Source organism: Nothobranchius furzeri, chromosome 3 (genome assembly GCF_043380555.1).
Source record: "Nothobranchius furzeri strain GRZ-AD chromosome 3, NfurGRZ-RIMD1, whole genome shotgun sequence".
Taxonomy (NCBI): Eukaryota; Metazoa; Chordata; class Actinopteri; order Cyprinodontiformes; family Nothobranchiidae; genus Nothobranchius; species Nothobranchius furzeri.
The window spans coordinates 69,810,807-69,838,292 of NC_091743.1; the positions used below are offsets into that span (position 1 = coordinate 69,810,807).

The 27,486-nt window shown below is 39.2% G+C and overlaps 3 protein-coding genes across 5 annotated transcripts; 2 read left to right on the top strand and 1 right to left on the bottom strand.

Annotated features, from left to right (window-relative positions):
* Positions 1-11,201, top strand: slc16a1a (solute carrier family 16 member 1a). 2 transcript variants are annotated; one of them, XM_015958653.3, is made up of 6 exons: positions 1-526; positions 3,094-3,158; positions 5,995-6,231; positions 9,278-9,421; positions 9,503-10,276; positions 10,362-11,201. In XM_015958653.3, exons 3-6 carry the CDS (start codon positions 6,015-6,017, stop codon positions 10,580-10,582), a joined length of 1,356 nt encoding a protein of 451 aa, XP_015814139.1. In that variant the 5' UTR covers positions 1-526; positions 3,094-3,158; positions 5,995-6,014; the 3' UTR covers positions 10,583-11,201. The 2 variants fall into 2 exon arrangements, with proteins under 2 accessions (XP_015814139.1, XP_015814138.1); XM_015958652.3 differs by lacking the exon at positions 3,094-3,158.
* si:ch211-105j21.9 (proteoglycan 4) lies at positions 11,202-27,358 on the bottom strand. Its single transcript, XM_015958654.3, has 4 exons — positions 27,152-27,358; positions 24,615-25,617; positions 24,388-24,540; positions 11,202-24,308 (listed from the first exon to the last, which is right to left on the bottom strand). Exons 2-4 carry the CDS (start codon positions 25,603-25,605, stop codon positions 24,181-24,183), a joined length of 1,272 nt encoding a protein of 423 aa, XP_015814140.3. The 5' UTR covers positions 25,606-25,617; positions 27,152-27,358; the 3' UTR covers positions 11,202-24,180.
* Positions 12,227-24,047, top strand: sycp1 (synaptonemal complex protein 1). Of its 2 annotated transcripts, XM_015958649.3 has the most exons (34): positions 12,229-12,391; positions 12,750-12,878; positions 13,301-13,373; positions 13,454-13,497; positions 13,611-13,775; positions 13,862-13,929; positions 14,043-14,116; positions 14,212-14,270; positions 14,393-14,459; positions 14,582-14,655; positions 15,952-16,060; positions 16,250-16,344; positions 16,449-16,624; positions 16,707-16,774; positions 16,842-16,903; positions 17,001-17,117; positions 17,207-17,311; positions 17,444-17,535; positions 17,615-17,732; positions 17,817-17,887; positions 17,970-18,051; positions 18,131-18,193; positions 18,281-18,343; positions 18,419-18,481; positions 18,586-18,702; positions 18,776-18,886; positions 18,961-19,053; positions 19,128-19,202; positions 19,301-19,387; positions 19,463-19,603; positions 19,845-19,898; positions 21,130-21,201; positions 21,291-21,398; positions 23,027-24,047. In XM_015958649.3, the coding sequence occupies exons 2-34, from the start codon at positions 12,750-12,752 to the stop codon at positions 23,168-23,170; spliced, it is 3,039 nt and encodes a 1,012-aa protein (XP_015814135.3). In that variant the 5' UTR covers positions 12,229-12,391; the 3' UTR covers positions 23,171-24,047. The 2 variants fall into 2 exon arrangements, with proteins under 2 accessions (XP_015814136.3, XP_015814135.3); XM_015958650.3 differs by lacking the exon at positions 19,845-19,898 and having other exon boundaries at positions 12,227-12,391.
* Positions 27,359-27,486: the final 128 nt, after the last annotated feature.

Here is a 27,486-nt window from a genome sequence, read left to right on the forward strand (position 1 = left end):
AAACAATGTTGTTCAGGGATTTTTTTTAAAAAGCGTTTTCTCTGTAGCTGCAACATGCAATTGAATATCAGTAATAAATCAGTTCGAATGAAAAACAAAAACAAGATCTAAGAAGGCACTCTAATCTTCTCTTGTGTTTGAACAAGGCACATGACAGAGGGGTGGGGAAAGCTTTGTGAAGGGGCATGGCAGTACGTTTCCCACGGCCAATAAGAACTCCACTGACCCAACAGTTTAGCACCATAGTGTCCAGATCAACACGCCGTTTGATCTGAGAAGACCCAACTTTACTTTATTCACTGGAAACTGATGCGAGCTGAAGCTTGTGTGCCTGCAGCAGCCTCAGAACTGTCATCGTCGCTAGAGAACCACAGATCCCTCCCAGCATCTCTGTCAAACATACGTAGTGATTTGTAATTTTTTTTGTATCCATATTCAAATCCACTCAGTCACTTTTGATCATGTCTGCTTTGCATTAGCGTGTCTTCAAGAGCTAATCTGCAGAGCTCATTCGTCCCTCTTCAAGGTAAGATGCTCAACACATCACATTCATGTAATCAGTGTTTAACAGTTTGGCATTTTTCAGAGCACAATGTAAATTATGTTAGATTGTGAGTTTTCTGCGCAAACATTAACTGTCTTGTTTTCATCTATAAAACATAAATTCATTAAGTTTGATGTCAGAAAGTTAAGGTCAGAAAAGGCCCCGAGTATTGCTGCAGGGAGAATAAAATCACATTTTAACTAAAAGAGCAGGAGATTAATCTGGTAAGTAAACACGTGCTGTTCAAAATTAGGTGAGCCCCTGTTTTCGTGACTTTTTCTAGCTTTAATTTAGTTAGAGAACTTCTAAAATGAAGTAAAATCACATATGTTGTAGAATTTTAGCTATTTCAGCAGCCTCGGTTTAGAGAAACATAGATTGGTTACACCAAGACCTAATAGCTATTCAGCAGGGGTTGCTTAACTTCCATTAAAAAAAGCTATTCTAGTCTATAAAATATCATAGTTGTTTATGTTTACCAACACTTTATAACTGCATAGATATTTGCATATGCAGAATAATTTTTTATTTCTGCCCGAATGTTTGTGTAACGTACAAAAACAATGAAACTGTTAATGTGTAAGATGGAAATGAATTGATTTAAGCACTCAAAGTTCTTTTAAAAGGCAGAAACTCACTTTGGTCCCACTGGGATCAATTATTAGCTCATAAAAAATTCTCCTCTAGAGCAGGAGTGTCCAAACTTTGCAGATCAAGAGACAAAATCATAAAGTTATTCAGTTATATTTAAAAAATCCTAAAGTGATTTCATGGTGATTTATACCCCCAATGGTTACTCCTCAAATAGAAGAAGAAACAGTCTTTAAAAAAAAAAGAATAGGTCCACAATTTGCATATTTTTAGAAATCTGAACCTAAAATTGTTAGAAAGCAAAAACCTACATAAACAAAATGCTAGATAAAAATTTTTTTCATTCTAGAAGTGCAGCTGGAAGCTGCACAAAATCACTCTTGAGTGCTGCAAATACACACAATTTGTAGCGTGTACGGAAGCATAGAACTGCCACCCCCGCAAAATAAAATAGAAGCAATATCGCATTATAACAGCTTAACTTTATTGTTCTAACAATATTATTTTCTTGTTTGTACAATTTAAGTATCATGTTCATACAATAAAGGATTCATATTGTATGAATGTGAAATTTTTATTGTACGTGATTTTGCGCAAATTTTATTTTTGCATGGGTGGCATCTCTACGCTTCCATACAAGACCTATCAAACGTGGGTGAGATGATCATTTTCAACAACCACGGCACATCTAACCACTTTTAAAGAAATCTGAGTTATCTCTATAAAGCAGGTGAGTCCAATGTGTGGTTCTGGGGTCATTTGTGGCCATTGGAATTAGTTTGTGCCGGCCTCAGTTGCATTTCTAGAACTTTTTCTTAAAGTTTGGATTGTTACCAATATTTTATTTTAGGCCTTTTTGAGTGAAAATAAAAAAATCACCTTTTTACGTGGCCTGTGGGGGCTTCATGACTTTGGCCCTCACCTTGAAACATTTTGTCACCCCCTGCTTCAAATGGTCTTTGTTTTAGATATTATTGTTTATTTTCAGTGAGCGTGTAGAAAGATAGATTAGAGTACTGGTGTGTTACCTGCAACAATCACTGCAGTCTCTGTAGAAAGAGGCTTTGTGACTGACGCCTTTCAGAACACGACCACTAGAACAGTAAACTTTCACCATCCTAAGCTGCTCACACTGTAAAAAATTCATTGTAAACGCTACACTGTGGATTTTTACATTGCATCACTTTGACATCAGGTTTTCTGTAAGGACTGACTGGATAACACAATTTGTTTTGTCACACAGTGTTGCACAAAGTCTGTGTTACAAAAGCCCCAGACAGTGTTGAAACACGTTCATTCTTTGGTTAAATAAAGCTCTCAGGCAAACGTGATGCTGCAGAATGTTTGCTTGAGTCATTGTGAAACTTTTGATTGTATTTTTTTCTTCAGGTAGTAGAATTTATGAGCTGACTGGGCTTCAAGGCCATGAATCTTCCCTCTTTATCTAAGACAGACTGCTGTCTAGTACAGGAAAGCTTCAAATTTCTCAAAATTACCCCCCAGCTCAGCTTCTAAACACAATAATAAACATGAAATGTTCCATAAGTTTGTGTTGTAGGGCAACATTTTTAAATGTTTGTTTGTACATTCCAGCTCCAGGGACTGGGTCCACTTCTGTTTGCGTCCTGTGCTCAGCTAACCCTGCCTTCTGCTGGCATGCGTGTTGTCAAGTAGCACTTTCAGGCTGCCACTTTGAGTACTTTATTTAGACCCTCACAACCCAGAGAGGTTTCATGCCTCTCTGCCCATTTGTCTTCTTACTCCATTCTTTTGCTTTGCTTAACTGAATCAATTTCATCGTTTTTTTTTCCTGAATTGCGTGAGACTTTGATCTCTTACTTTGAGCCAAGCAACCAAATGTTGGCAAATGTGTTTTTTGTTACCATGCAAGACATTTTATTCTTAGAAGCATCCTAAGTTTCACACTGATGTTATATTACTTGTTTTTATGTGTGCAGTTTTTGAAGAACGTTGGAAGCAGTGGAGAAAAGGCCAGATTGTATAAATCTTGTGTTTATCAAAGGTGAGGACAATAGTGAATGTGTGACACCACTACACGTTCACACATTAGGAATGAATCCACAGAAACGGCAAGTTCTCACCAAGAGGAAGTCCTGTTTCCAGAGGTGTGAACTCGAGTCGCATGACTTGGACTCGAGTCAGACTCGAGTCATTATTTTAATGGCTTCTGACTTGACTTGATAAAATCTATAAAGACTTACAACTTGACTCAGACTTGTAGGCCAATGACTTGCGACTTTAATCGACTTGCATCTGTTGACTTGATGATGACTTGAGCATATTTGATGTTTTAGCACAAAAGTGGCATGACATGGACAAAAATCATAAATCATTCTTTGTTCTGGGTTTGATCTTGTACGGTTAAATGCTGCAGCACTTTGTTTATAATCAGTTTCAGTTGCACTTTCTGCTTGTTTGAGCAAATAAATGAAGCTTTAAGAAGCTTTATTTCTGGAATTTATTTATTATCATCGTCATTAAATTGAAGTTGTACCGATGACTTGAATATGACTTAAAAATTCTAAGTTAAGGACTTGGACTTGACTTGGGCTTCCACATCATTGACTTTGGACTCGACTTGGACTTGGTTGTCTTTGACTTGGACTTGACTTGAGACTTGACTGGAAAGAGTTGTGACTTACTTGTGACTTGCAAAGCAGTGACTTGGTCACACCTCTGCCTGTTTCATTGTTTGGGGTGAGGGTTAGCTAACCCCAAAGACAGGGATGGCTGTTTGGGGTTAGCTCTTTGCTTTGACTCCGAAGACATTACTCTGTCATGATGCCAACAGAAAAAGCAAACTTTATCTATTTCTTCTTCTTGTGCTTTTTATTGATGATCAACAAACTGAAAAAGCAAACTGTTAGCATAACAGCTGTAATGCAAGTAAAGAGGTCCCCCTACCTTCCTCCACAAAACTGTGAAAAGTTTATATGGAACACAAACACCACAGCGACATCTAGTGTGTGGAGGTTGTAGTTGCAACAATAGAACAAGGTTTCCAGATATCGGGATACCAGGTTTGCTGCCTATACGTGAAAATTTTTATTTGGGTCCATCTGTTATAGGCTTCACCAAAACTCTAAACTAAAGTCTGGTTTAGGTCTTTTATGGTCGCTCCTCTTCTGAGGAGATTATTGAAGTCTTCTGGGCTCAGAAGCAGCTGCTCCTTATACAGGAAAAATTATTTCTGATTGGCCTAATGAACTTTCCTGAATTGGAATGTTTATTATGTGAAGTGCCTTGAGACGACTCTTGTCGTGATTTGGCGCTATATAAATAAACTTGAATTGAATTGAATTGAATTGACTTGCCGAGTCCACCATTTTCCACAGGGCCAGCCTCGCTGTGCTCAGCGGACTGTTTGACAACCCACAATGGTGCCCTCTATTGGCTGGTAGATGTAAACATTAACCCAGTGTTGTGCCAGTCAAAATAAATATTTTATTCTTTTTTATTAAAATAAAGCTTTTAAATTAGGTACAGTACCTTCCCTCTGCACATATTAAGAATATAGATTTTTGTTTAATTATTCCATATTCAACCTTTAAAGTTTCCAACTCAACAATCACTGAGATCAATGTTAAAGCTCTAGTGCAAAGTAAAAAAAAAACATTTTAGTGTTACTCTAAAACAAGCACAAGAACCACACAGAACATAAAACATGTATTTTCCACAAATGAACATTTTGAACTACAACAAGCATCTGAAAATGCTCATACAATCTTACACAGTCAACTACTTCATTCAAAAATATGCTATCTTCATATGTAATATATATGCAAATTGCATTGCTTTTACCCAAGTGGTAACTAAATTATTCTAAGTGAACTATAATAAAGAAATAAAGGAAATACTCTGAGTTCTTATTTCTCTACACCTACTTAATGTGTCTGTAGAACAACAGAGGAGGCACATTTACAGCTGCACAGCAGCAGCTAAAACCCCAGTTCAATAACAAAAGTTATTTTATACATTAAATATTCACTACTTGCTGCACACAACTGGGCTTATCCAATAAGTTTTCAGAGCAATAAACCAATTCATCAACCAAATCAAGTCCCCCTCGACTGAAAAACACTATATTATCACCCGCTCTGGAGCGCAGCCCTGGGCGATAGAGCAGTGTGAATTCAGCGTGTTTTCATGGTCTGATCGATGTTCTCTCTAGATAGTCTGTCCTGTGTAAACAATACAGTAAGCAGTTTGACTCTGCAGACAGATTCTTATTCATTACCTCTAAAGTGAGACTGTGGGAGATTGGTGGCAGGGGGTTTGGAGAACACACGTGGAGTGCAATTCAGTGCAAAGCGGCTCCAGAAACGGTGCCCCTCATCTTAAACTCTGTTATTATTGACTAAGTGAAGAGATTTCTTTTGAAAGATCATGTTCCTTTCTCCTGAAATCTCAGCAAAGCAGGGGTGCAAGGAGAAACCATTTTTCTGAGCTTCATGGTGATTTTGTTTGGTACAATAAGCAAAACCCTGGAGTTGGAATGCAAGTTTGGTCTGTCTGGTCAGACGGCGGAGAGATTAATGGAGAAGTGCTTTTAGGCAGAAGTTCTCATGTACTTTTTACACAGCAGGTAAATGTTTATTTTTATTTATTCCAAAGTATAAAACACCACGGAGTCAGAAAAAGACTGAACATCACGTGAATTTACACTCATCGTCTCAGGAATGCAACAACACCTACATTTCCTTGGCCCTGGAAAAATTAAAATAAATAAACTGTACCGATTTTGGTACAGGACCCCCCCCCCAACCAACCAACCAACCAACCAACCCCTTTCTGGTTGCTGTTTATTTGTTTGATATGATCTTTTTCTCCCCAAACAGGTTTTCACAACTGAGGAAAAATGCCGGTTGCCCTTGGTGGTCCCCAAGGCTACACCCCACCTGAGGGTGGATGGGGATGGATGGTGGTGGTTGGGGCCTTCATCTCTATTGGCTTCTCCTATGCAAGTGCCAAGTCTATCACTGTCTTCTTCAAGGAAATTGAGGTGATTTTCAACGCGAGCAGCAGCCAGGTGTCCTGGATCTCCTCCATCATGTTAGCAGTCATGTACGGCGGAGGTGAGCAGGAACCCAAACTGCAAGCAGACACATGTGGCTATGTTAACACTTGACTTTTAGCTCTACAGGAAGTTTTGTAGATCGAATCAATTTCTAGCTTCAATATGACGGTGAAACATTTATTCCTGCTGGTGTTCAGTTAAAAATCAATCTTTTCTGCTTTTTCCCCTAAAATACAGAAAAGCCTCTTATCCTTGATTTGTACACGGAGGCCACAGAATCTCACACTTGTGGAGCATAAAAAATTAAACCTCACGTGTCCTAATGAGAGGGGCGATGCTGTAACTGCTCCATTGAAACACTGTTGCAACAATATCTGCCTCAGAAAGGAGTTTTAGCTTTACACACCCACTGATTGTTTTCCCCTTTGAGAGTGGAGGACCACCACTCTCCAGCCAGTCGGGTTGACTGCTGATGAGACTTTGGGTGATGTCAGAAACTTCTGACGAGTCAGGTGTTGTTACGCCTCCATTCATGTGCATACACAATGTTATGGCCACCAGCCTGGCCTCTTCAAATGCAGGAGCCAGGTTCATCCAGCCCCGGTGATCAGCCAAACACCGCCCCTCCTCCTCCTACCCTCCAGGCTGGTGAGGAGCACTGCTGAGCTGAATCCCTCTGATGACCCACACCTGGGATAAAAAAGGCTGTGCCTTCAGCAGTCTGGGAGGCAGTAGTTTGGGGGTTCTGCTGTCCTCCAGGCCTCAGATTTTGGCTTGAACACCTTTGATTTGATGAGTTTTAACTTTAATGGTTTTAACTCTAAGTTTGATGAATTTGAATGAGTTAGGCATTATTTCAGTAATGCTCCCCATCTGTTTGCTCGCTTGTTTCTAGAACATTTTTATGACAATGACACCCATTTTAACCCATAATCATGTTTCTTATGTTACCCCCTCCTTCACTTTTTAACAACACAGTTTGGGGTTGTAACATAAATGGGGGCTTGTCTGGGATCCCATTTGGATCAAGACCATCATGGCCTGAACGTTTAGCTGGATTTTGGAATGATTCTTCTTTGGTGTGGAAAACCATTTGTACTTTCTTGAAGGTGACTTTGTGATGTTCAGCTTCTATGTTTCAGCTCCTGGCTCGATGGCACTCTTCCAAAATGGAGATTGACGCCCGTGCTGTAGCAGCCGGCAGAGTTCTGCTGTGAGCCTCAAAGCCCCCGTTAACTTACGTGACCTTCTGCACTTGAATCAAAACACTTACTTTATAAGAAACTGAAAGCGGTACAAGATTTGATATTTAATAAAAAGACTAGATTAAACTGCAACAACAGTCTCCTTTTAGAGAATCTATCTATTGTATTGTTTTTGGTGCTGAATGAAAACAAGCTTAAAAATGCTAATTATATTTGCTGCACTACATGCCAAAAACAAATAAAGCACCTCATCGGGTTAAAGCCTCATTACTGTACAACAGACGTGCGATGTTTAAATGCTTAAAGCAATCAATGCTGCTTATTGTTCAGCAACTCATTTCCATGACACGTTGCTGTGAACCGACACCTTAGTAGCTATTGAGCTGCACAGAAAGATTTGTGTCCAGGCTTCTATCTAACACTTTAACCAATTCACGGATCCAAGTATGTGTGGCTGGCTGAAGCGAGATCGGAACATTTCCTAACAGGTTACACCTGTTGTGGTTTCAGTGCACACACAGGTGACCACAGGAACCACCTTAAGCTGTCTTCTCAGAGAGTAGCCTCAACAAATCAATACAAAGTTGTACTAGGAGATCACCTCCGTCCACTCATAAAAGATCCTGACCGGAAGTGTGTCCTGCAGGGCATGAAGGGGTCCTCAATGGTTTGGTTAATATGAAAATAGCTGGAATCACTTGCTGCAGCCTTTAAAGTCAGGAGATTAAAACGACAAGAGTATCGTTGTAATTTGAAGCTCCAGATTCATAAAATCAACACTTGCGGCATCTGCTTTGGCAACACTTCTCAGCCCCTCTTTAATTTGTCTCCCATCTGTACATGTTCAGGTGCAACACTGATAATGTAAATATTCAACAGCAAATACACATATGCAAGCTAATTTTGCTCAGTACACAAACTATGAATACAACAAGGATTTTAGACAACAGCTGAGCCCCATTCCATCCGCATGTTAAACATTCTCAGCACATCAGCGGGAGAAGTTCATTAACAGCAGTGTTGCCTACCTCTGTACTCCCTCAATTTTTGATTCAATACATTCATAATATTCTACATTTGTTTGTCTCCAACCTTTGTATCCTAAGCAAACCTCACTGCAAAGTGGAAGGAAAGAACTCATTGTTTGCGTGGAGACTGCCTGCATTACAATTTAAAAACCCTTTGTCTTGCACCGTGCTGGCAAATGAGTCTGGACAACCTCTAAACAAAAACTGTCAGTTTCCATTTAGGCTCATTGGGAACTGCAGGGATTTGGCAGCGAGGCAGAAGTGTCTTCCGTGTGCATCCTCATACTCATTTAGGCTGATGGTTATAAGTTTTCGATTGGCCTGGTGTTTTGCTGCCTGAATTTTACAAGCATTTTGGATATTTGCCTGCAAGTCATAGTGATTTTCCTGAACTGGCATTGAATCCATTCATTCTAACCAGTTGATTTACCAATCCCCATTTATCCATAAATACTGCATCAGGTAGCAAAAGTAGCGTGGGGGATGGGGAGTTAGGTTATTTTACCCCCCCCCCCCCACCACCACCACCACCACCATTACCGCCACCAAATAACCCCCACCTTCTGTCCTGAGCTGGGATATATGTCCAACGATTATTTCTATCAGTTTCCTTTTAAAGAAGAATCTGTCAGGTTGTGTGAATCACAAAATAAAAAAGATTATTTAATTCCCGTGTTTGTTGTTCCTCTGACAGATAGCATTATTAATGGCATGAGAACCCATCTACAGCAGTGCAGCACCGGCACAAACGATTGAAGAACTTGTTAGAATTTGCCAAATGAAATATGTAGCACTAGTGACCCCTGGTGGACATCTAGAGATCTGCACAGCTTTGAGTGACTTTTTGGGCATTGTTTTGTGCAACCTTCAGGTCCTATCAGCAGCATCATGGTTAACAAGTATGGGAGTCGTCCTGTCATGATGGCGGGAGGATGCCTGTCTGGAATCGGTTTTGTTTCTGCCTCTTTTTGCAACTCTGTGGAAGCACTCTACTTATGCATTGGTGTGTTGGGAGGTGTGTATCTTTTTTCCTTTTAAAAATGTATCATGTTTGAATCAAGTGTTCTCACATTTCCATGTTTATATATTTTTAAAGGGTTGGGATTGGCCTTTAACCTCAACCCTGCCCTCACCATGATTGGAAAGTATTTCTACAAGAAGCGACCCATAGCTAATGGGATTGCCATGGCTGGTAGTCCTGTTTTTCTCTGTACTCTGGCTCCACTCAACACTTGGTTCTTTGATCAGTTTGGCTGGAGAGGAAGCTTTCTGATCCTGGGCGGCCTGCTCCTGAACTGCTGTGTTGCTGGTTCCCTCATGAGACCAATAGGACCCAAACCCAAACCTGCAGAAAGGACCAGTGAAAGGAGGACCGTAATGCAAACCATTAACAGCTTCATTGACCTCTCTCTGTTTAAGCATCGTGGATTTTTGCTCTACATAATGGGCAATGTCGTCATGCTGTTTGGTCTTTTTGCTCCACTGGTGTTCCTCTCCAACTACGCTAAGAGTAAAGATATACCTAAAGAGAAGGCAGCTTTTTTGCTGTCTGTGCTAGCCATTGTTGACATGGTTGCTCGGCCCTCAATGGGCATTGTGGCCAACACAAAGTGGGTCCGACCAAGAATACAGTACTACTTTGCTGCTTCTGTCTTGTATAATGGGGTCTGCCATGTTCTGGCCCCATTGTCTGTTGACTACAAAGGTTTTGTTATTTATTCCATCTTCTTTGGCTTTGCTTTTGGTTGGCTGAGCGCAGTGTTGTTTGAGACCTTGATGGATCTCGTTGGATCCCAGCGTTTTTCAAGTGCTGTAGGTCTGGTCACCATTATGGAGTGTGCCCCTGTGCTGTTAGGACCGCCATTGCTTGGTGAGTATACAATCCACCAGAAGAATTGACTGAATCCTAACATTGTGTAAACATCCATGTATGATGACTATTTTTGTTTTTGCAGGAAAGTTCAAAGACATCTACCACGATTACAAATACACGTATCAGGGCTGTGGGATCGTCCTCATCGTTTCCAGCGTGTTCTTGTTTGTAGCGATGGGAATCAACTATCGGCTGGTAGACAAGGAGAAAAAGGAGGAAGAGAGGGTGGCCAGGATGACAGTTAGAGAACCAACTTCCAACAGAGAAGGGGCAGAAGTCAAGAACACAGAAGACTCGGTCTAGTGGCCTGCATCATGTCGCTGTACTTTTTGATGCAAACAAAAGCTTTTCAGAGATATTTGCTGCTGTGCTCTACCTTCACGTTGTGCTGTTTCAGAAGCTACTGAAACCATACACTTGTTAAACATTTCCATACTTATGAAATCCCTTTAAATTCTAATAAAAATCAACATAAAATACCTCTTCTTTGCAATGAGAACAATATCTATTGCTTTCTCTTGGGCAAGTGTGTCTTTCAAGTCAGAGAGTGTTACTAAATCTTCAAACGTTATGCTCCTGTTGCATTCTGTATTTTAAACTTTAAATACCAGCAGTTATTTTGTTATAAAGAGCTTTATATTTTGGAAACCAGGCATCTATCTGTGTGCATTTGGCTTTACTTCCAAGTGAAACTCACAGCGTTGTGCATTTTTTTAAGTCTGCAAAAACTTTAATGCATGCTCATAACTTTATATCTGAAAACTTATTTAGACAGAATCTCTATTTCACTTTCAAACATTTCCTAATTGTTGTGATTATATGGCTAGCTTTATGCATGTTAGCATTATAAATATGTGGAACACTGACTACTATTTTCTGTATATATGGAACTTAAAGAGATAATAAAACACCATCTAACAAATGTGTTCAGTGTTTTTATTTTACAAGGAAAAACAAAAACAGCATATGAAATATTGTAATCCTACGTGCTGATGAAACATTATTATTATAAATGTAATGTACCTAATGCTAAAGTTGTAAAAACAGGAAACTGAATGACAAACAAGTACAAACAGAGGAACTTGTGACAAATGACTGACCAAGTGGGTAAGCAGATAAAAACTCCATCATGCCAGAGTGCTAAGATCTTCTGATCCTGGGACCTCCTAGACCCATCCTCTGATCCAGAGATGATCAATAATGAAATTTTACTGTTTTTTAAAAATGTTTGAGAGCATTTTTGTTTCTTTTAGCAATGACCCCACTGGACCGATGCTTGCTTCCAGTGTGTGTCCAAAACCAAAAATGGTATTAAAGTGTTCCCTTTTTGGATCTTATGTAAAATAGAAGTTATCAAGCATATTTTACACAGTAAATGACTGAATACTTATGAAGAGATTAACTGAAATAAGCATTTCAGCTGGAAAAGTGTTGCTCAGTAGGGATCTCTAGATGCAGCTTTCTTCTGACAGCAGCACCTCATGTGTGTATGTGCAACTAAGACACCATCATTTACAGGTTTTTAAACTATTTTGCTCTCAAGCTAGTGTTTTTCATTAAGTATTAAAAGTTCTTGTTAAGCTTTTTGTGGTTGGTTAATAATAAAAAAATAACTGGAATGAAATTTACAAAACACTTTGGAAAGTGCTTTTTGTTACTGAGAGTGATAGAATAAAGAGTGTATTATATTATTATTATTATTATTATATTGTTGTTGTTGTTGTTGTTGTTGTTGTTATTTTATTATTGATATTTAAGACAGCAGACTCCAGTTACTAATACGAGTGGATTCATAAAGCCTACTCTAGAGGTATTAGTCCACAAAACAAAGACTGGCACAAAACAGCAACTACAGGATAGATCAAGTTGGCCAAAATGAGCAATCACACTACAGTTTGAGTATTAATAGCCAGACACGCATTCATGTCTATGATTAATAGCTGCCAAAGTAAACTACCGCCAGGTGGCGCTATCTTGAAAGCCTGGTGTGGCTCACTTGCGCCGTGTGTCCCTTCCAGAAAATAACGTAACGACGCTTGATAGAAGTGAACCGAACCGTTCAGTGTGCACGCGCTCCTTTCTCATTTCGTTGGAGCTGTTAGGAGAAAGCAGGTAATTTTAACACAAATTAAACGACATATTGTCTGTTTTCACGTCTCCAAACTACAAGGTCATGTACTGCTAACTGTTTCTCATTTGTTTGGACCAACTTTGACCTAAAATGCAAAAAGTAAACGAGTAATAAAATAATTTCAAATGGGTTAAACTTTTATGCTAGCCCGGGAAATTCAAGCTAACATTAAGCTAACCACATCGTCTTCACCTTTGTTTGGTCTTCACGGATTAATACGTGATTTTTTTTAAAAGTTTTTTTTAAAACATGTCGTTGGTTTAAGACACCATGTTGCCTTGGTGAGTAACCGTGAACATTTCGCTAACAACGTCGATTTTATTTATTTATTTTTTTAAGATGGAAGGAGACCGGGGTTTTAAATTCAAGCTCGTGATCCCTTCGAGGATGTATAACGGCCAGACTAACGTTGTTCCACCACAAGAAACAATTGGGAACTCTAGTGATTCCCTGAGTGCTGTGCAGAAGGTAAGTTATTTTATGTATGTATATTGACATTTGCAAATATATATATAGTGTAGCTCATCACCACCAGGGTGTGTGTGTGTGTGTGTGTGTGTGTGTGTGTGTGTGTGTGTGTGTGTGTGTGTGTGTGTGTGTGTGTGTGTGTGTGTGTGTGTGTGTGTGTGTGTGTGATTGACTGACTGTGTTGTAAAACGCCTTGGGGGGTTCCAGGACTCTAGAAGGCACTATATCAAATACAGGCCATTTACCATTTGTTTTACAGCTGACTGAACTTATAGTTGTCTTTAATGATATAATATGTTTTTCTTTATCTTTTTTTAATTATTAGTACTTCTAGAATTATTATTTATTTATTATTTATGTTTAAAGACAGTACAGCTATATAATATGCTAAGTTTGATTTCTTTTTTTTTTTCTCTCACTAGAGTTACAATAAGTGCAAAGCACCGAGCATGCCTCCGTTACATTTAGTTCAACCATGTAAGCCAGCCAGACAAGGTATTTTGATTTTACTACATTTAAATTTGTTCAAGTGTCATACTTGGTGTTATAGGCTAATGATCAATTCTTTTGTAAAGACGTTTCCCAGGTGAAACACGTGGCACCGTTGGAAAAGGAAGTGGTAATGTTTTTTGTTTGTAACAATGTATAGCATGAATAGATACCTTCTTGGCCTAGACATTGTTTATTTGTAAGTGTGTCAGCTCTCTTCCTAGCATTGTGAATATTCCCCAGACCAAATGCAGCCCTGGTGAGCTTTATTCCAAGCTGTTTGATGAGGTAGACAAGATAAAGTTTTGGAAGGTCAAAGTGGATACTGACACAACCCAGAAAGAAAGAAAACTACAAGAAAACAAAAGAACAATTGAAACTCAACGCAAAGCCATTCAGGAATTGCAAGTGTGTACTCAAGAAGCATGGAATATTTATATAGATAGATTTACTTTAAATGCACACTGCTGACATGAAATGTTTTATTCTTGCAGTTTGGCAATGAAAGTCTTAGCACCAAGCTAGAAGAGCAGATTAGTGACAATGAGGACCTCAGAATCAAGTATGTCAAATTTCAAACCCCTGAACTCATGTTTTTATGTGTAAAAGCTGTATGCACACACACACACTGTAATTTGTTTTAAATAACAGCAAAATTATTTTCTTTAAACTCAGAAATGATGCAACAAGGAACCTGTGTGACATTCTCAAGAAAACCTTTCAGCGGTCTGCAGAGAAAATGCATTCATGTAACAAAAAATCATTCAAACATCCATACTATATTTATTTTCCATCAAACATATAGATTTCGATATGTTACTGTTTTTGTATGTTGGTTTTATAGTTAAATCTGAAAGAGAGGAAACACATAAGCTCTTTGTGGAAAACAGCGAATGTGTTCAGGTAAAACTACTAAATGTACAATACAGGAGAAAATGTATTTTATTTTATAGAAAGTATTTTGCTCAACATATTTTTTGGCTGTAACTTTTGACCCTTAGCTTGTAAGTGATTTTATCTTTTAGAAACTAACCACAGCCTTTCAAAGCCTTCATGTTCAAGTAGAAGCTGATCAACAAGAGATGCAAAAGGGTAATTACATCCAGAAACAAACTAAAAGTATTGCTGTAACTTAAGTGTTATTTTTAGTTAAAACTATATATATATATTTTATTTTCTTCAGAAAGTAAAGATTAGTGGTATTTTTTTTTCAGTCAAACAAAGTTTGCTGGGGTTTGTAGATCTGAAAGAGAAATATCAACAGGAAAACACGATGAAGGACGAGGAGGTTAGTAATAAAAAGATTTTTGCTGTTTTTTTAATAAGATTTAAAGTTAGGCTGCTCGATTAATAGAATTTTAATCTCATTTACGATCTGGGTTTTGAACGATTGTGAAAACTATGAGCCGATTATTTGCTCCCCTCTCCCAATTTTCTCCAAGATGCAAATTGAGCTCACCTCCCACACAACTTAGCAACTTTGTCGCTATATGTAACAACTTTTCAGACCCCCTTCATGACCTTTTCTTCCTAAAACCACAAACCCAGCAACATTTCTGGTAACCCTTAGCTTCTTTCTGTAGACATTTGTCAATGTAAAACACCCAGCTGCGCTCTGGACCATTCTTCTAGTCATTGGGAAAGGGAATGATGCACACGTGCAGCATGGTCACGTTACATCTACTGACCAATTATAAACCTTTCTCAGTGGATCTCCCTCTCTCACAAAACCAGCTGTTTTACAAGCAAAATTAATTCAATATTCAGCAAACCATTTCTGAAGTGAATTTATATTTTATCAGGGCTGTGAGCGTGAGACATGCATTTGACTGTCTTCATGCGTTCTTACGCCATACCTCCAGTTTCTCAGGCTGGTACATAAATATAGTTCATCTATCTGAGCAACATCGTGCTGCTGTACACACTCCCCTATGGCACCGCTGACAAGACTACGTAATTATTATGCAGCAGGTTGTGAAGGTTCACTACAACATAGGAGTCTATACATTTCTATTTTTATATTACACATGTTTTCACTTAATATCTCACTTTTGTTAACAGTATTGAAATTATCAGTGGCTCAATGGTATAGCGTACACCTGGAGACTGAGGTCTGGGTTAAAATCCGGGTCATACCAAAGACTAACAATGGGACCCAATGCCTCCCTGCTTGACACTCAGCTTTAACCCTCAGGCTCAAAATAAGTTTTGATAAAAGGATGAACAACTAAGTCCTTCAGGGGTACTTCTGAGTTAAAAATGCTCATGAAATAAGTATGTGGAGTAACCAGGTAGGTAGGTTTTAACATTGCAATATGCAATGCCTGCCTCCAGAGGGTTAAGGGGTTGGATTGGAGGGTTAAACCACCAGATGTTTCCCAAGCACAGCTGCAGCTCACCGCCCCCCTCAGGGATAGGTCAAATGTGGAGATGAGATTCACCAGTGTGTGATAATGACTATGGGACTTACTTTAAATAATTGTGATCTTCATTTTTACCATAATCGAGCAGCCCTAACTTTACGTTACATTTCTTTCTAAATGCTCTAAATCAAACAAGCTAAAAATCTGAATTACATTCATAGATCACAAAGCTTCAGTCAAAACTTAACGACAAGGAGGAAGACCTACAGAAAGTCCTGTCTGATCTCAGCAAAACTGAGAATTACTGCAAGCAACTGAAAAACTCAACAAGTAGGATCATGACTACAATGTGATCTCAGACTTGTAAATGTTCTGATGTCTTTATGAGACAAATGAAACATTTTGGTCAAGGAAAAAGTGAACAAGCTTTGCTTTGACAAACTCTTGACCATGTGTGGTTATAGCTCTTAATATAACTGTAAACATTTTCATTACATTGCATGTTTTCTGCCTTTACAGATGAACAGGTTGAACTTCTCAGAAGCTTGAAAAGTGAAAAAGAATCTCTTGTCCAAAAACTGGGAACTGCTGAACAGTGCTGTGAAGAAATTCGGGTGAGTATAATAAAAACCCAGGTTCTGTATGAAGTGAAGCTGCATTTCTGTCTGCTGTGACTGAAACATCAACACTTTTCCAAAAAAATAAAAAATAAATAAAGGAAGCTACATCTGCAGCCCTGGAAAAAAGTAGAAGGGAGTATGAAGAAATTATCCAAAGTAAAGATTTCAGCATTCAGGAGCTCAGTGGAGAAAAAGTTCAACAAGCAGAAAAGCTGGAGAAGTTTGAATCAGTTCTCCAGGAGCTGAAGGCTTCCCTAGCTTTAGAGAAACAAAGGTAGAAAAAACTTAACATCAAGTACATGCTCCAGAAATCATTTAAATTTCTTTGTGTAATTGTTGTTTTTACTCGTTTGAAGGGCCAGAGACCTTGAAGCTAAATTAACAACAGCTGTCGATGATCTCGAAAAGAAAAACAAACTGTTGGGTAAGCTTTACTCAGGGTGACATACTCTTTATCTCACCCACCCTTGCCAATGTTTCTCTATCAACAGAAGCGTTCATGGTGCAAGTGGCAAAAAAAGATGATCTGATCAAAATCGTTGAAGATGAACTGGTAAGATTTATCTGAATTTTTTTGTAGTCATTACCATCAACCGCCGCCTAATGACTGCAGCCAACAAAACGGTAAATATAAATGCTGCTGTTTATAGGACAAGAAATCAAAAACCATCGAGTCTTTGAAAAGTAAGATTGATGCACTTGAGATCAGAGTCAAGGAATTTGTAGCCGAACTTTCGAAAAACACCAACGAACTTGAGATGTTTAAGGTGATCCTTTCACATATTTCAACCAGAATGTAGTTTATGCTATCATAGATAAATAAAACATGCCTGACAGTTTCTTTCTACTGATTCAGAAGGAAAACGAGAAAGTGTCAGCTGAAAATGATCTACTGAAGAAGCTTCATGAAACAGCTGAAAAGCAAAAAGAAGATTTAAAGGAGAAGTTCACTGTTTCTGAGGTTTTACTAAATTTAAATCTTACTTGGCAATCCCTTGTTAAAAGGAAGCTCTTCTGGGTAGTTTATTTTCTCCCTTGAAATACATTCTATGTTACAATCCTAAATTTCCACTTTTTGTGTTCACACATCCAGATCAAAGTACAGGAGCTCGAAGAAGAAAAAGAGAACAGTAAAGATTGTACTTTCCAGATAGAGCAGTTAAAGAAAGACATCTTGCAGCATGAGTAAGTTCAGCCTTTCTATGATCCGAATCTATTTAGAAATTAATGTTGTAATAATGTAAAATGTTAATTGCAATGTCAGAGTGAAGTATGAAGAGCTTCTGATAAACTTTGAAAAGCTGGAATCTGAGAAGATGGCCATTCAACAGGATTTAGAGAGAAGAGTGTCAGAATTCAATTCAGTTAAGGCAAACAAAAAGGTCTGGATTGTGCCCAAAAATAAGTAGCATTGGTTATGTCCATCACCGTGTGACTGATAAAGTTTAAAACCTGTTTTGATTCAGCTGAGAGAGGAGAATGCAGTCAAACTCAAAAAAGAGATAAAAAAACTGGAAGAAGAGAACAAGAGCTTAAGGTTAGTTTGTGTTTACAAGGATTAAAACAATTAGATGATGCTTAAATTTTAGATTACACACTCATATTTTCTCTTTTAATAGACAAGAAATAAATATGATTAAAACCAAAGTACAGGGAAAATGTCAAGAAGTAGAGGTTGTCCAGAAACAAATCGAAGAAAAGGTAAATAATGTTTAACCATGTAAACGATATAATGAAGATGGAAAATCTGAAATGACATTTTTGTGCTTTCTGCAAACAGTGTGAGTATCTGCAAGATGAAATCACAGAAAAAGAGAGAAAGATCAAAGCTGCTGAAACAAAGGTGACAGAACAAACTCTTAAAATCCAAAATTCTCTCAACTATCAAACATTTTCCTGTCAAATTTAGAAATATTTTTTTGTGTTTTAGCTTTGCAACCTCAGGAAGAATTTTGAAAAGAAATTTCAAGTCCTGGAGGACTGGAAGAAAAAGGTTTTGGCTATAAAAACAGATGTACTGCATAAGAATTAGATTAGCAAATGTTTATGTTTTTATGTTTATTTTCAGAATAAAGTGCTTCAGGGACAACTGTCAAAGGAAACATCTAAATCCAGTCAGCTTGAAGTGATGGTAGGGAAACCGAATTTTTCATTATGTTTTGTAGATGATCTCATTTTCAATAAAATCTGTTAAACAGTTTGACAATGAATAGTTTGTGTTAAATTTATGATTAGATCAACAAGATTAAAGAGGAGTCACAGAGCCTTCAGAAGCTCAGAGAGGAAGATCATCAGAAGATGCTGAAGGATCTTGAGTCCAAATCAGTCTCTGAGGGAGAACTTGAAAAAGAGGTTATTATGAAATATAAAAATTCTTCTTAGTTTATTTGATTTTATCATCAAATAAACACCTTTTGTGTTGCAGGTACAAAAGCTCAGAGTAACAGCAGAAGAGGCTGTTGGGCTTAAGAAAGATGCAGAACTCAAATGTCAGCAGAAGATAGCAGAGATGGTTGCACTGATGGGAAAGCATAAAGTAGGTCATATCAATTAGTTCTATTTATTTTTTAATTTTTTTATGCAAAACAATCTGATGCAAAATACTTCTAGAGCCAGTATGATCGTATGGTAGAAGAGAAGGATGCAGAGCTCAGAGAAAACAAGAAGAAAGAGATTGAGGCAACATCCCGTGCAAAATCTTTGGTATGGTTATTTTAATTAACATCTGAAAAATAAGCACATTGTTGAACATATTTGCTCTACTTTCATTTCTCCAGGATTTGAGCATGTCAAAAGAGAAGAGTGAAAATGACAAGTTGAGAAAACAGTTGGAGACAGAGAAAACTGAGAAGGTGTCTACTCATGTATATGTTTTTTCCAACAGCATTTATTTTAAGAAGGCGATGTTGTAGAGTCTGCTTCCTCATAAACCTTTTAAACATTGTTTTAGGAAATGCTGCAGAAAGAAGTGGCTGATTTGAAGAGACTGGTAACTACTGCATCAATCAGCCCTGCATCACAAGCAAAGGATAAGCAGGTAAATTCAGCATAACGTTTCACAACAATCATAGGACCTCTCATCAGGTTTTCAATAAGATGTTTTTCATTTTAGCCACCTGCATTAAACGATGAGCTGAAGAAAAATCCCGATACTCCTCAAAATAGCTTTTTACAAGCTCGCAGGTTTGACTTCTCCAAGATCAGGAAAACTCCCTCCTGCAGCACCTACCAGAGTCCTGCATTTCACAAAGATGTAAGTTTTTATTCACAAAGAGTATTAACAATAAGCAACTGTGTGTTTTTCAGAAAGTCAGTTGGATCGAGATGGAAATGTCTTTAAATCAAATTATGAGGTTTTATTTTAAGTTGTGTAGTAAGAGTGACAAGTGTTGAAAGTTTAAATAACAGCCCAACCAATAATTTTCATGTCAAAAGGAAGGGTCCGACAACAGCGAACAAATACGACATGTCACAGTAATATTTTTATTTTATAGGTGTCTGCCACAAACCCAACTGCAACACCAATGAGAACACCACAAACCAAAAAGGTAGGGTTAGCTGTAGGGTTGGGCATCGAGCATCGATTGGAACCGGTTCCAACTGTTCATTTTTCCCGGAATCGTTCATATTTTTCTATTTCGATTCCTAGAATGCTGACCTGAGGAGGAATCCGTGGCCGACCTCCATGAAAAATAAACGTGATCTGCAAATTGTGATCAACGCTTTTCAGAGCTGATCACACCAGCTGTCTGTGTGCAGTACCGAGTCCCCCCTCCCTCCCCACCCGGCGCGGCGGCCACATATAAACAAAAGCCTCTGCCGAACTTTCAGTCCGTGATGTAAACTTTAACTCCTGCAGCGAAAAATGCGGCATAGAGAAAACTTGTTAAAATACGTCAATACGGTGGATTTAATAGAAGCTTTAAAGACGTTAGGGTTGGGTTCGTGTTAGGGTGGACGTGTGAGGTGAGTTTGTCTCACTTCAGAAATAAAAACGCACGAAGCGTAAGCAGTCAGACGCAGCCGCTCGTGTGAGTGTTGGGGACCGTCAGAAGGCTGAACAATAGAAAAGCTTTCTCTGTGGTGGACCACACCAGCTTCTGCCACAATAAATAATAAAAATAAATCACACAGTTATGAAAATTTTATTTACCTTTCTGAACTATTTCTGTTGAGAGTTTAAATGTTTAAAATCTGTTAGATTGTTACTGCCAGCATCTACATTTAAGTTTCACTTTCTGTTCTGACTGAATGCTGCTGCAGCATGGAGGTGTAGTTCTCAGTCATCCTGGACATGATCATCCTGAGAGTTTTAGCTGAAAACAGCTGGACGTTTCTGGATATGTTGGAGACATTTAGCCTCTCATCCCAGAGTTTTCTTCCAGAATTTGGTTGTGGTCAGAGACAAACACACTGATTGTCCTGCAAGTCTTGTTCTTTTTTTCTCCAAAACATGTTTCTGTCTAAATGAAGGAGATGTTATTGGTCATAAAATAAAATTCATGTTGAAGTTAAGATTATTTCACCAAGCAGGACCTGTGGTTAGCTGGCTCATGTAAAGCATGTCATGTCTTGAAAGAATCGGAAACGGGAATGATAGGAACTGGAATCGAAACGAGGAATTGCAATTGGAATCAGAATCGTTCTGAATTAAACGATGTCCAGCCCTAGTTAGCTGTGGGTTGTATCTGTTTAGCTCATGTTAGCTGGCCTGAGTTAATCAGCATGCACGTATTGCTTCTCTAGTAGATCTGACTGACTTTGAGTTTAAACTTACAGCACATTCTCAGCAAAGATATGAAACCCCCAGGAAGTCAGACTAGGAGTATCTGTGGAACATCAAAGATCAAAGTAATATACTGCATCATTCTGACATTTTAAGCAATGAACAATAACATTCTAGCCTTCTCCTGAAGTTTATTATGTGAATTGTCTCACAGTCCTACAGAATAAGGACTCCCCCCTTAACTCAGAAGGCAGGACAGTGGGAGAGAAGCTTTCTGGAACTTGAGCCCAGGTCTGACAGCTCTGATCACATCGATCTTATGGTGAGGGCTGTTTTTAATGTGTGCCAATATGAGTTTTAACAAGTTTTCAATTTCTAATTTGAGAAAAATTGCATAACTGTAAAATGTAGTCATTTGTTTTTGTTCTGATAGACCTGCTTTGAAAGACCAGCAAAAAATCTTTCTGTTCTACAATGTAGGGTTGTCACGGTAACCGGTGTAGCGGTAAATCCCAGTAAAAAAGTTGACAATAATAATAACTGTCTTGTTTTTTAAAAAATATATTATCTCGGTGGATTACCGTAAGTGCGGTGACCCTTACCAGCCACCGTATCATCTGCTGAAGTTGCCGGCGGCACATGCGCATTTTGTTGTTTACAACCAAAACTTTCTTGAAGCTAAAGCTGAAATAATGGCCAAAGGAGGAGACGGCAGTGCTCAGGACATTTATAATCCCTCAAAGAAGACAAAGTCGGAAGTACGGGCATTTTTTGGATATTTGAAGAATGCCGAGGGACAGTTGATAGAAGACGGCTATCCTGTTTGCAGCACGTGCAGAAAAAGTGTCTGTGAAAGGCAGCAACGCTTCAAATCTCATGACACATCTGCGTGACCATCACCCACAACTCTGCAGTCAACGCAAGGCAAGCTAACATTAGCGTTTTAGCTAAAATGCGTGTTCCGAGGATTTGGGTTTTGAGGGAGAATGCAACGAGTCGCTATATAAAGCAGCCACAGCGCCGCTACCTGCATATAAACCGTGTCGCGGACACCCCCATATTGAAATTACGCTATGCATTATGGGGCTCCCAGGGGCAGATAAGAGTTGGCCTCTCTCCGAGAATAATTATGAATTTAACAATGATTACTGCCTGGTGACATTTTCCCAAATCTGCAAAGCTCACTGGAAGGACACAAACATAGAACAATATTTTCCTGATATAGGGTTTATTACTCAAGTAAGGGTAAAAAAGTATCTGATTAGAAGGCTACTTGAGTACTGAGTATCATCTGATCTAATATTTTTAAATGATGACATCAAACAGACAAAAAATAAGAAGTTATGGGCAAATATTGGTATTTTAAAGACTAAAGGGGGAAAATGTAAACAAACAAACAACATAATCACAAAATAACAAATTTTAGGCAAAATTTAGACACAAACTGAGGACAATATTTTCCTGAAATACAGGGTTTATTTAGTTGTCTGAAAATGTAACACGTTTAAAAAAATACTGCGATAATACAGAAAACCTTGATAATTTTGGTCACAATAACCGTGAGGTTACACCGTGACAACCCTACTGCAATGTAAACGTAACATCTGCACACAGGTATGATGATTATTAGGGCTGAACGATTTTAGGAAAAGATTGAATTGTGATTTTTCTAGGAGAAATTGATTTCAGTTCAATTCGTGATTTTCTTCAAATCAAGATTCAACACGTAGAGCGCAACGTTCTGTGACTCTTAAAAAAACTGGAAACGCTGAAAAACGCTGGCAGTGAAGGGCCTTACTGATCAGAAAACGGCTGGCAGTGAATGATTGAAAATCGCAATTTTGGTCCAGAAATGATAGATCGTTCAGACCTAATGATTATGTCTCAGTGTTGTAGATTTATGTCATTTGATGGCAAATGGGAAGGTTAGAATTTTGTTTTTGTTTTCAGTTTCAGCGCCCAGACGGTCCTAAATCACCTGGGAACTCCTCAAAGGTGGCTGCAATTAAACGAATCCGAGACGCTGGTTGGACTGCTGTGATGGGCCACGACAAGAAGAAGAAGAAGATGACGAGCGATAAGATATTTGCATAAATTTATTTTTGTCATTTGTACATTTCTGGTTGAATTACCAGTGATGATGTTCGATAGGCATAGCTTTTTGTTTGAGGAATTTACTGGCAGATCAAAATGTGGTGGTATAAAATGTTAAAATGCTTTTAGAGCGGGCGTTCTCATAAGTCAGCCGCTCAGCTGTTAATGAGTGGATTTCAGGGTTCATATTAGCATTTGTTTGTGGTAAGTTTGTTATTCAATGTTAAATTAGACTTAACACTAACTGGACACACAGCCTGCTTTAAGCTATCTGCAAATCCATTGTTAGGAGTAGCCTTTAGTTATATTAAACTAAATTCACTTTTCTCAAGTTCAAAGTTGTAAGTGTTAAGTGTTATGTTTTGTTCCTAATACATTTATATTTATTAACAGAACTAAAAGTAGAAGTACGGTGAACACGGTGTTTTCACTTTAAAGTAGCTGCAGATACACTTTCTTTGATTTTAAGATCTGGTCAGAAAAGTTGAGTTATTCTGCGTTTGTTGGGAATAACTCATCATTACACGTGTCAACATGACATAAATGTATTTATTTATTGACTAACTTATATTGTTGTTAAATGTAAGTCTATGCCACTAAGGATCCTTGACAGTTATAGACAGCAGTTAGAAGCTATGCTAAAACTATTAGCTGTATTCGCACTTTTTTTATGCAAGAAGTTTGGTATTGTCCTAATGTTGGGAATAATTTCCTTATACATGTCAACATAATCTTTTTTTCTTTCTGGACATGTTTAAATTATTACTTACACAAGGTTTTGTTTGAAGGACTGTTACAGTTTATTTAGATGTACTTGAACTGACTGTGTTAAAAGTCAAAGCAGCATTAAAACTAATAAAGATTGTTCTTTCAGTCAGTTTTGCTGTCTAGTGCAGGTATTTTTTATTATTACAGTTAGATCGCACAGCTTTGAAATCTTCTAAATTTTGTTTTCTCCATGACTTTAAGCATCAAATTTGAGACTTAGGCTTGTAGAACCAAAAAATTTACTAATGAAGGAACTCCAGGCGAAACTGGGATGGCTCTGAAGGAGCTGGTGGGACATTATCGTAGATCGGATGGCCGTCGTAAAGTCCTCCAGAAATCACAAGTGTGTCGTCGTCCACCGCAAATCCATCTGTGGAGAGAAAGTCGGCATATTTATGCTTTGACACTAGAAACTCTGCTCTCAATACTCAATGGACGAACTCATTTACCTGCTTCACTTGTGTTATTAAGAGGCTGATGCACGTATTGGAGTCTATGTCTGCATTTCTGTAACGTGATCCCAATTAATGTGAAAACAAACACTCCGAGCATAGCGCTGAAGATTATCGTCAAGTTCCGTTCAGATACATCAAGGCTCCAACCTGGCACAGGCAAACAGCTACAATCACTGGTGGGGCAAACTCAAACATGGTAGAACAAGGTCCATGATGCTTACCCTTTGTGGTTCTGCTTGCTGAGTCTGATGTGACAGTTTCAGGTGAATTTTCAGTTGAACTTAATGAAGTATCTGGTGTGGGATTGATTGTGTGTGTTGTCTCTGGAAATGTGGGAGTTTGAATGCTTGGTGTTGTCTGAGGAGACAAAGTGGTCGCTGCTGGAGAAGACGGGGCAGTCGCCGCTGGAGAAGATGGGGCGGTCGCCGCTGGAGAAGATGGGGCGGTCGCCGCTGGAGAAAACGGGGTGGTCGCTTCTGGAGAAGACGGGGCGGTCGCTACTGGAGAAGATGGGGCGGTCGCTCCTGGAGAAGACGGGGCGGTCGCTACTGGAGATGACGGGGTGGTCACTTCTGGAGAAGACGGGGCGATCGCTCCTGGAGAAGACGGGGCGGTCGCTCCTGGAGAAGACGGGGCGGTCGCTCCTGGAGAAGACGGGGCAGTCGCTCCTGGAGAAGACGGGGCGGTCGCTCCTGGAGAAGACGGGGCGGTCGCTCCTGGAGAAGACGGGGCGGTCGCTCCTGGAGAAGACGGGGCGGTCGCTCCTGGAGAAGACGGGGCGGTCGCTCCTGGAGAAGACGGGGCGGTCGCTCCTGGAGAAGATGGGGCGGTCGCTCCTGGAGAAGACGGGGCGGTCGCTCCTGGAGAAGACGGGGCAGTCGCTCCTGGAAAAGACGGGGCAGTCGCTCCTGGAGAAGACAGAGCGGTCGCTACTGGAGAAGACGGGGTGGTCGCTACAGGAGAAGACTGAAGGTGACTTGTGTTTTTGATTGCTGGTGTTGTGTAAGTATCATTGTTTGGCTTTGTGCTGGCATATTCTTTTGTGTCCACAGTAGAATTCAACAAAACAGTTACGAGGACTGTGGAGTTGGATAAAGGTGACGTTAATCCAGGTTTTTCCATGGTTGTAGTTAATTTCTGGTTTTCGGTCTGAACCACAGCAAAAAGCAGCACCAGAAGACAACAAACTAGAGGAGCCAAGGTTGTTTCCATTGCTATTAAATCCTGCGTCGAGAAACAAAACATGGGCTGGAGACACTGAAAATTATCGTGAAAGTATGCTGGTGAAGGTTCTCAGCAGGTCATGGTAATTCAAACAGGTTCAAATGAAGACGACTGAACTTTGGTTACTCGAAGATGTTTAGTCTCTCATCCGAGGAGCTTTGTCAGTTCTGGGAGAGTCAAGCTTATAAGATTTAACTGACTGTTGCTTTTTCACAAGCAGAAACTACTCTGGGTGCCCCTCTTCTCTACCCCCTGATGAGTTGTTGTTAGCCTCTATTGAGACCATTTCACCTGAAGGACAAGGGACACACGTTTGAAGATGACAAAGTACAAATTCTGGACAGAGAAGATAGCTGGTTTGAAAGAGGAGTAAAGGAAGCTATTTATGTCAAATGTGACAAACCTAAATAGGGGAGGGGGGGGGCTCAGATTTCACCTTTCCAGTACCTATAATGCAGCTTTAAATCTCATTCCTAAGCAGTTTCGGTCTAAGCCACACCTTCCTGCATCTAATCAACATGACTCCCTCTCAATAGAGGCCAACGACTCATCAGGGGGTAGAGAAGAGGGGTACCCAGAGTAGTTTCTGCTCATTAAATAACAATAGACAGACACAGTTTATAAGCTTGACTCTCCCATATTGCAGTTAGAATTGACAAAGCTCCTCAGATTGGAAACGAAATATCTTTCAAGAAACCAAAGAAGTTCAGTTGCCTTCATTTGAACCCTTTGGTTAGTCGTGAAAGTATTTTTAAATCTAGAAGCCAGGTTACACACATTGCCTTTATATGTAGGTAAAATGCATCACATTTGTAAAGATATCAGTTTCAACATTTACTTATTTATAAATAAATTAGGAAAAGAGCTTATAGATGTGGAACGCTAAAAAACATTTTTTAATTATTTCTGATTATAGTCATCACTCTTGAGTGTTTCATACAGGCTGAAAATCAAAATAGTCTCGTCCCCTACACCCATCTCCTGCATCAGCTTCTGATGAATCTCTAGGTTTAGAAAAGCCTGACTGATCTATGTCGCACTGTCTGAACATTTATGGACGCACCCATCTTGACTCACGACAGGGAAGGCTGTTGTTGGTTTAGCGTCCAGAAAACGGCAAAGAACGTCTTGGCTAGTAGAAGCTAATTGTTAGCATTAGCAACTCCACCATACAGCAGAACTCCTTCAGCTTGTGTTATTTGTGGAGACAAAGCATCAACATTGCAGAGTGAACAGTCAGTGGTAGAGTTGTGTTTCTGTTATCCAGTTCAAGGCGAGACGTCCAGATATCAGGAAATAAAACTCCAAATCCTACCGCTTGCAAGGCATTCAGACCACTGCAAATGTATTGATTAGTTGAGTTTCTCACACCTTGAAACACAGTGAGCAGGATTTAACATAGATCTCTACCTAGATATTCTCAAATTTTCCACTCATGAATTTCTTATTTAATCGTCCTGTTTACTAAACTAACTGGAGTAAAATCTCATGATAAAACTGTTTTTAAAAAACGGGGAGAAAAAGTTCTTCTCACCTTGCTATGGAAGATCGTCTCAAAGTGACTTTTTAGATTTGTTCCTCCGTTGTGAATCTGCCTTAATGGCACAACTGACTCTTAGCTCTCTGCCTGGAACAGGTTGGTAATCTGGCCTGGACTTGGGTAGAAGTGGGCAGGGAATGTCTTTGTAAACTTCCTCCTTTGTTTGTTGCCATGGCGACAAAGGATTTGGTTACCTCCAGTCCAAAGCTCAATCTCTCGCTCTCTGTCACTCAGTAAAATACAATTTACACACATTGGTTTTGCCAAAGCAATTAAAAAAAATGTTTTAGGCTCTTTATAATCTCACCTCATCAGGTGAAGTTTCTCAG

Coding starts and splice junctions, on each gene's coding strand:
- sycp1 (XM_015958649.3), top strand. CDS start 12,750: ATGGAAGGAGACCGGGGTTTTAAATTCAAGCTCGTGATCCCTTCGAGG. Junction 13,930..14,042: donor AATGAGGACCTCAGAATCAA/GTATGTCAAATT, acceptor CTTTAAACTCAG/AAATGATGCAACAAGGAACC. Junction 18,703..18,775: donor AGGGAGAACTTGAAAAAGAG/GTTATTATGAAA, acceptor TTTGTGTTGCAG/GTACAAAAGCTCAGAGTAAC.
- slc16a1a (XM_015958653.3), top strand. CDS start 6,015: ATGCCGGTTGCCCTTGGTGGTCCCCAAGGCTACACCCCACCTGAGGGT. Junction 6,232..9,277: donor AGCAGTCATGTACGGCGGAG/GTGAGCAGGAAC, acceptor TGCAACCTTCAG/GTCCTATCAGCAGCATCATG. Junction 9,422..9,502: donor ATGCATTGGTGTGTTGGGAG/GTGTGTATCTTT, acceptor ATATTTTTAAAG/GGTTGGGATTGGCCTTTAAC.
- si:ch211-105j21.9 (XM_015958654.3), bottom strand. CDS start 25,605: ATGGAAACAACCTTGGCTCCTCTAGTTTGTTGTCTTCTGGTGCTGCTT. Junction 24,541..24,614: donor AGCAAGCAGAACCACAAAGG/GTAAGCATCATG, acceptor TGCCTGTGCCAG/GTTGGAGCCTTGATGTATCT. Junction 24,309..24,387: donor TAATAACACAAGTGAAGCAG/GTAAATGAGTTC, acceptor TTCTCTCCACAG/ATGGATTTGCGGTGGACGAC.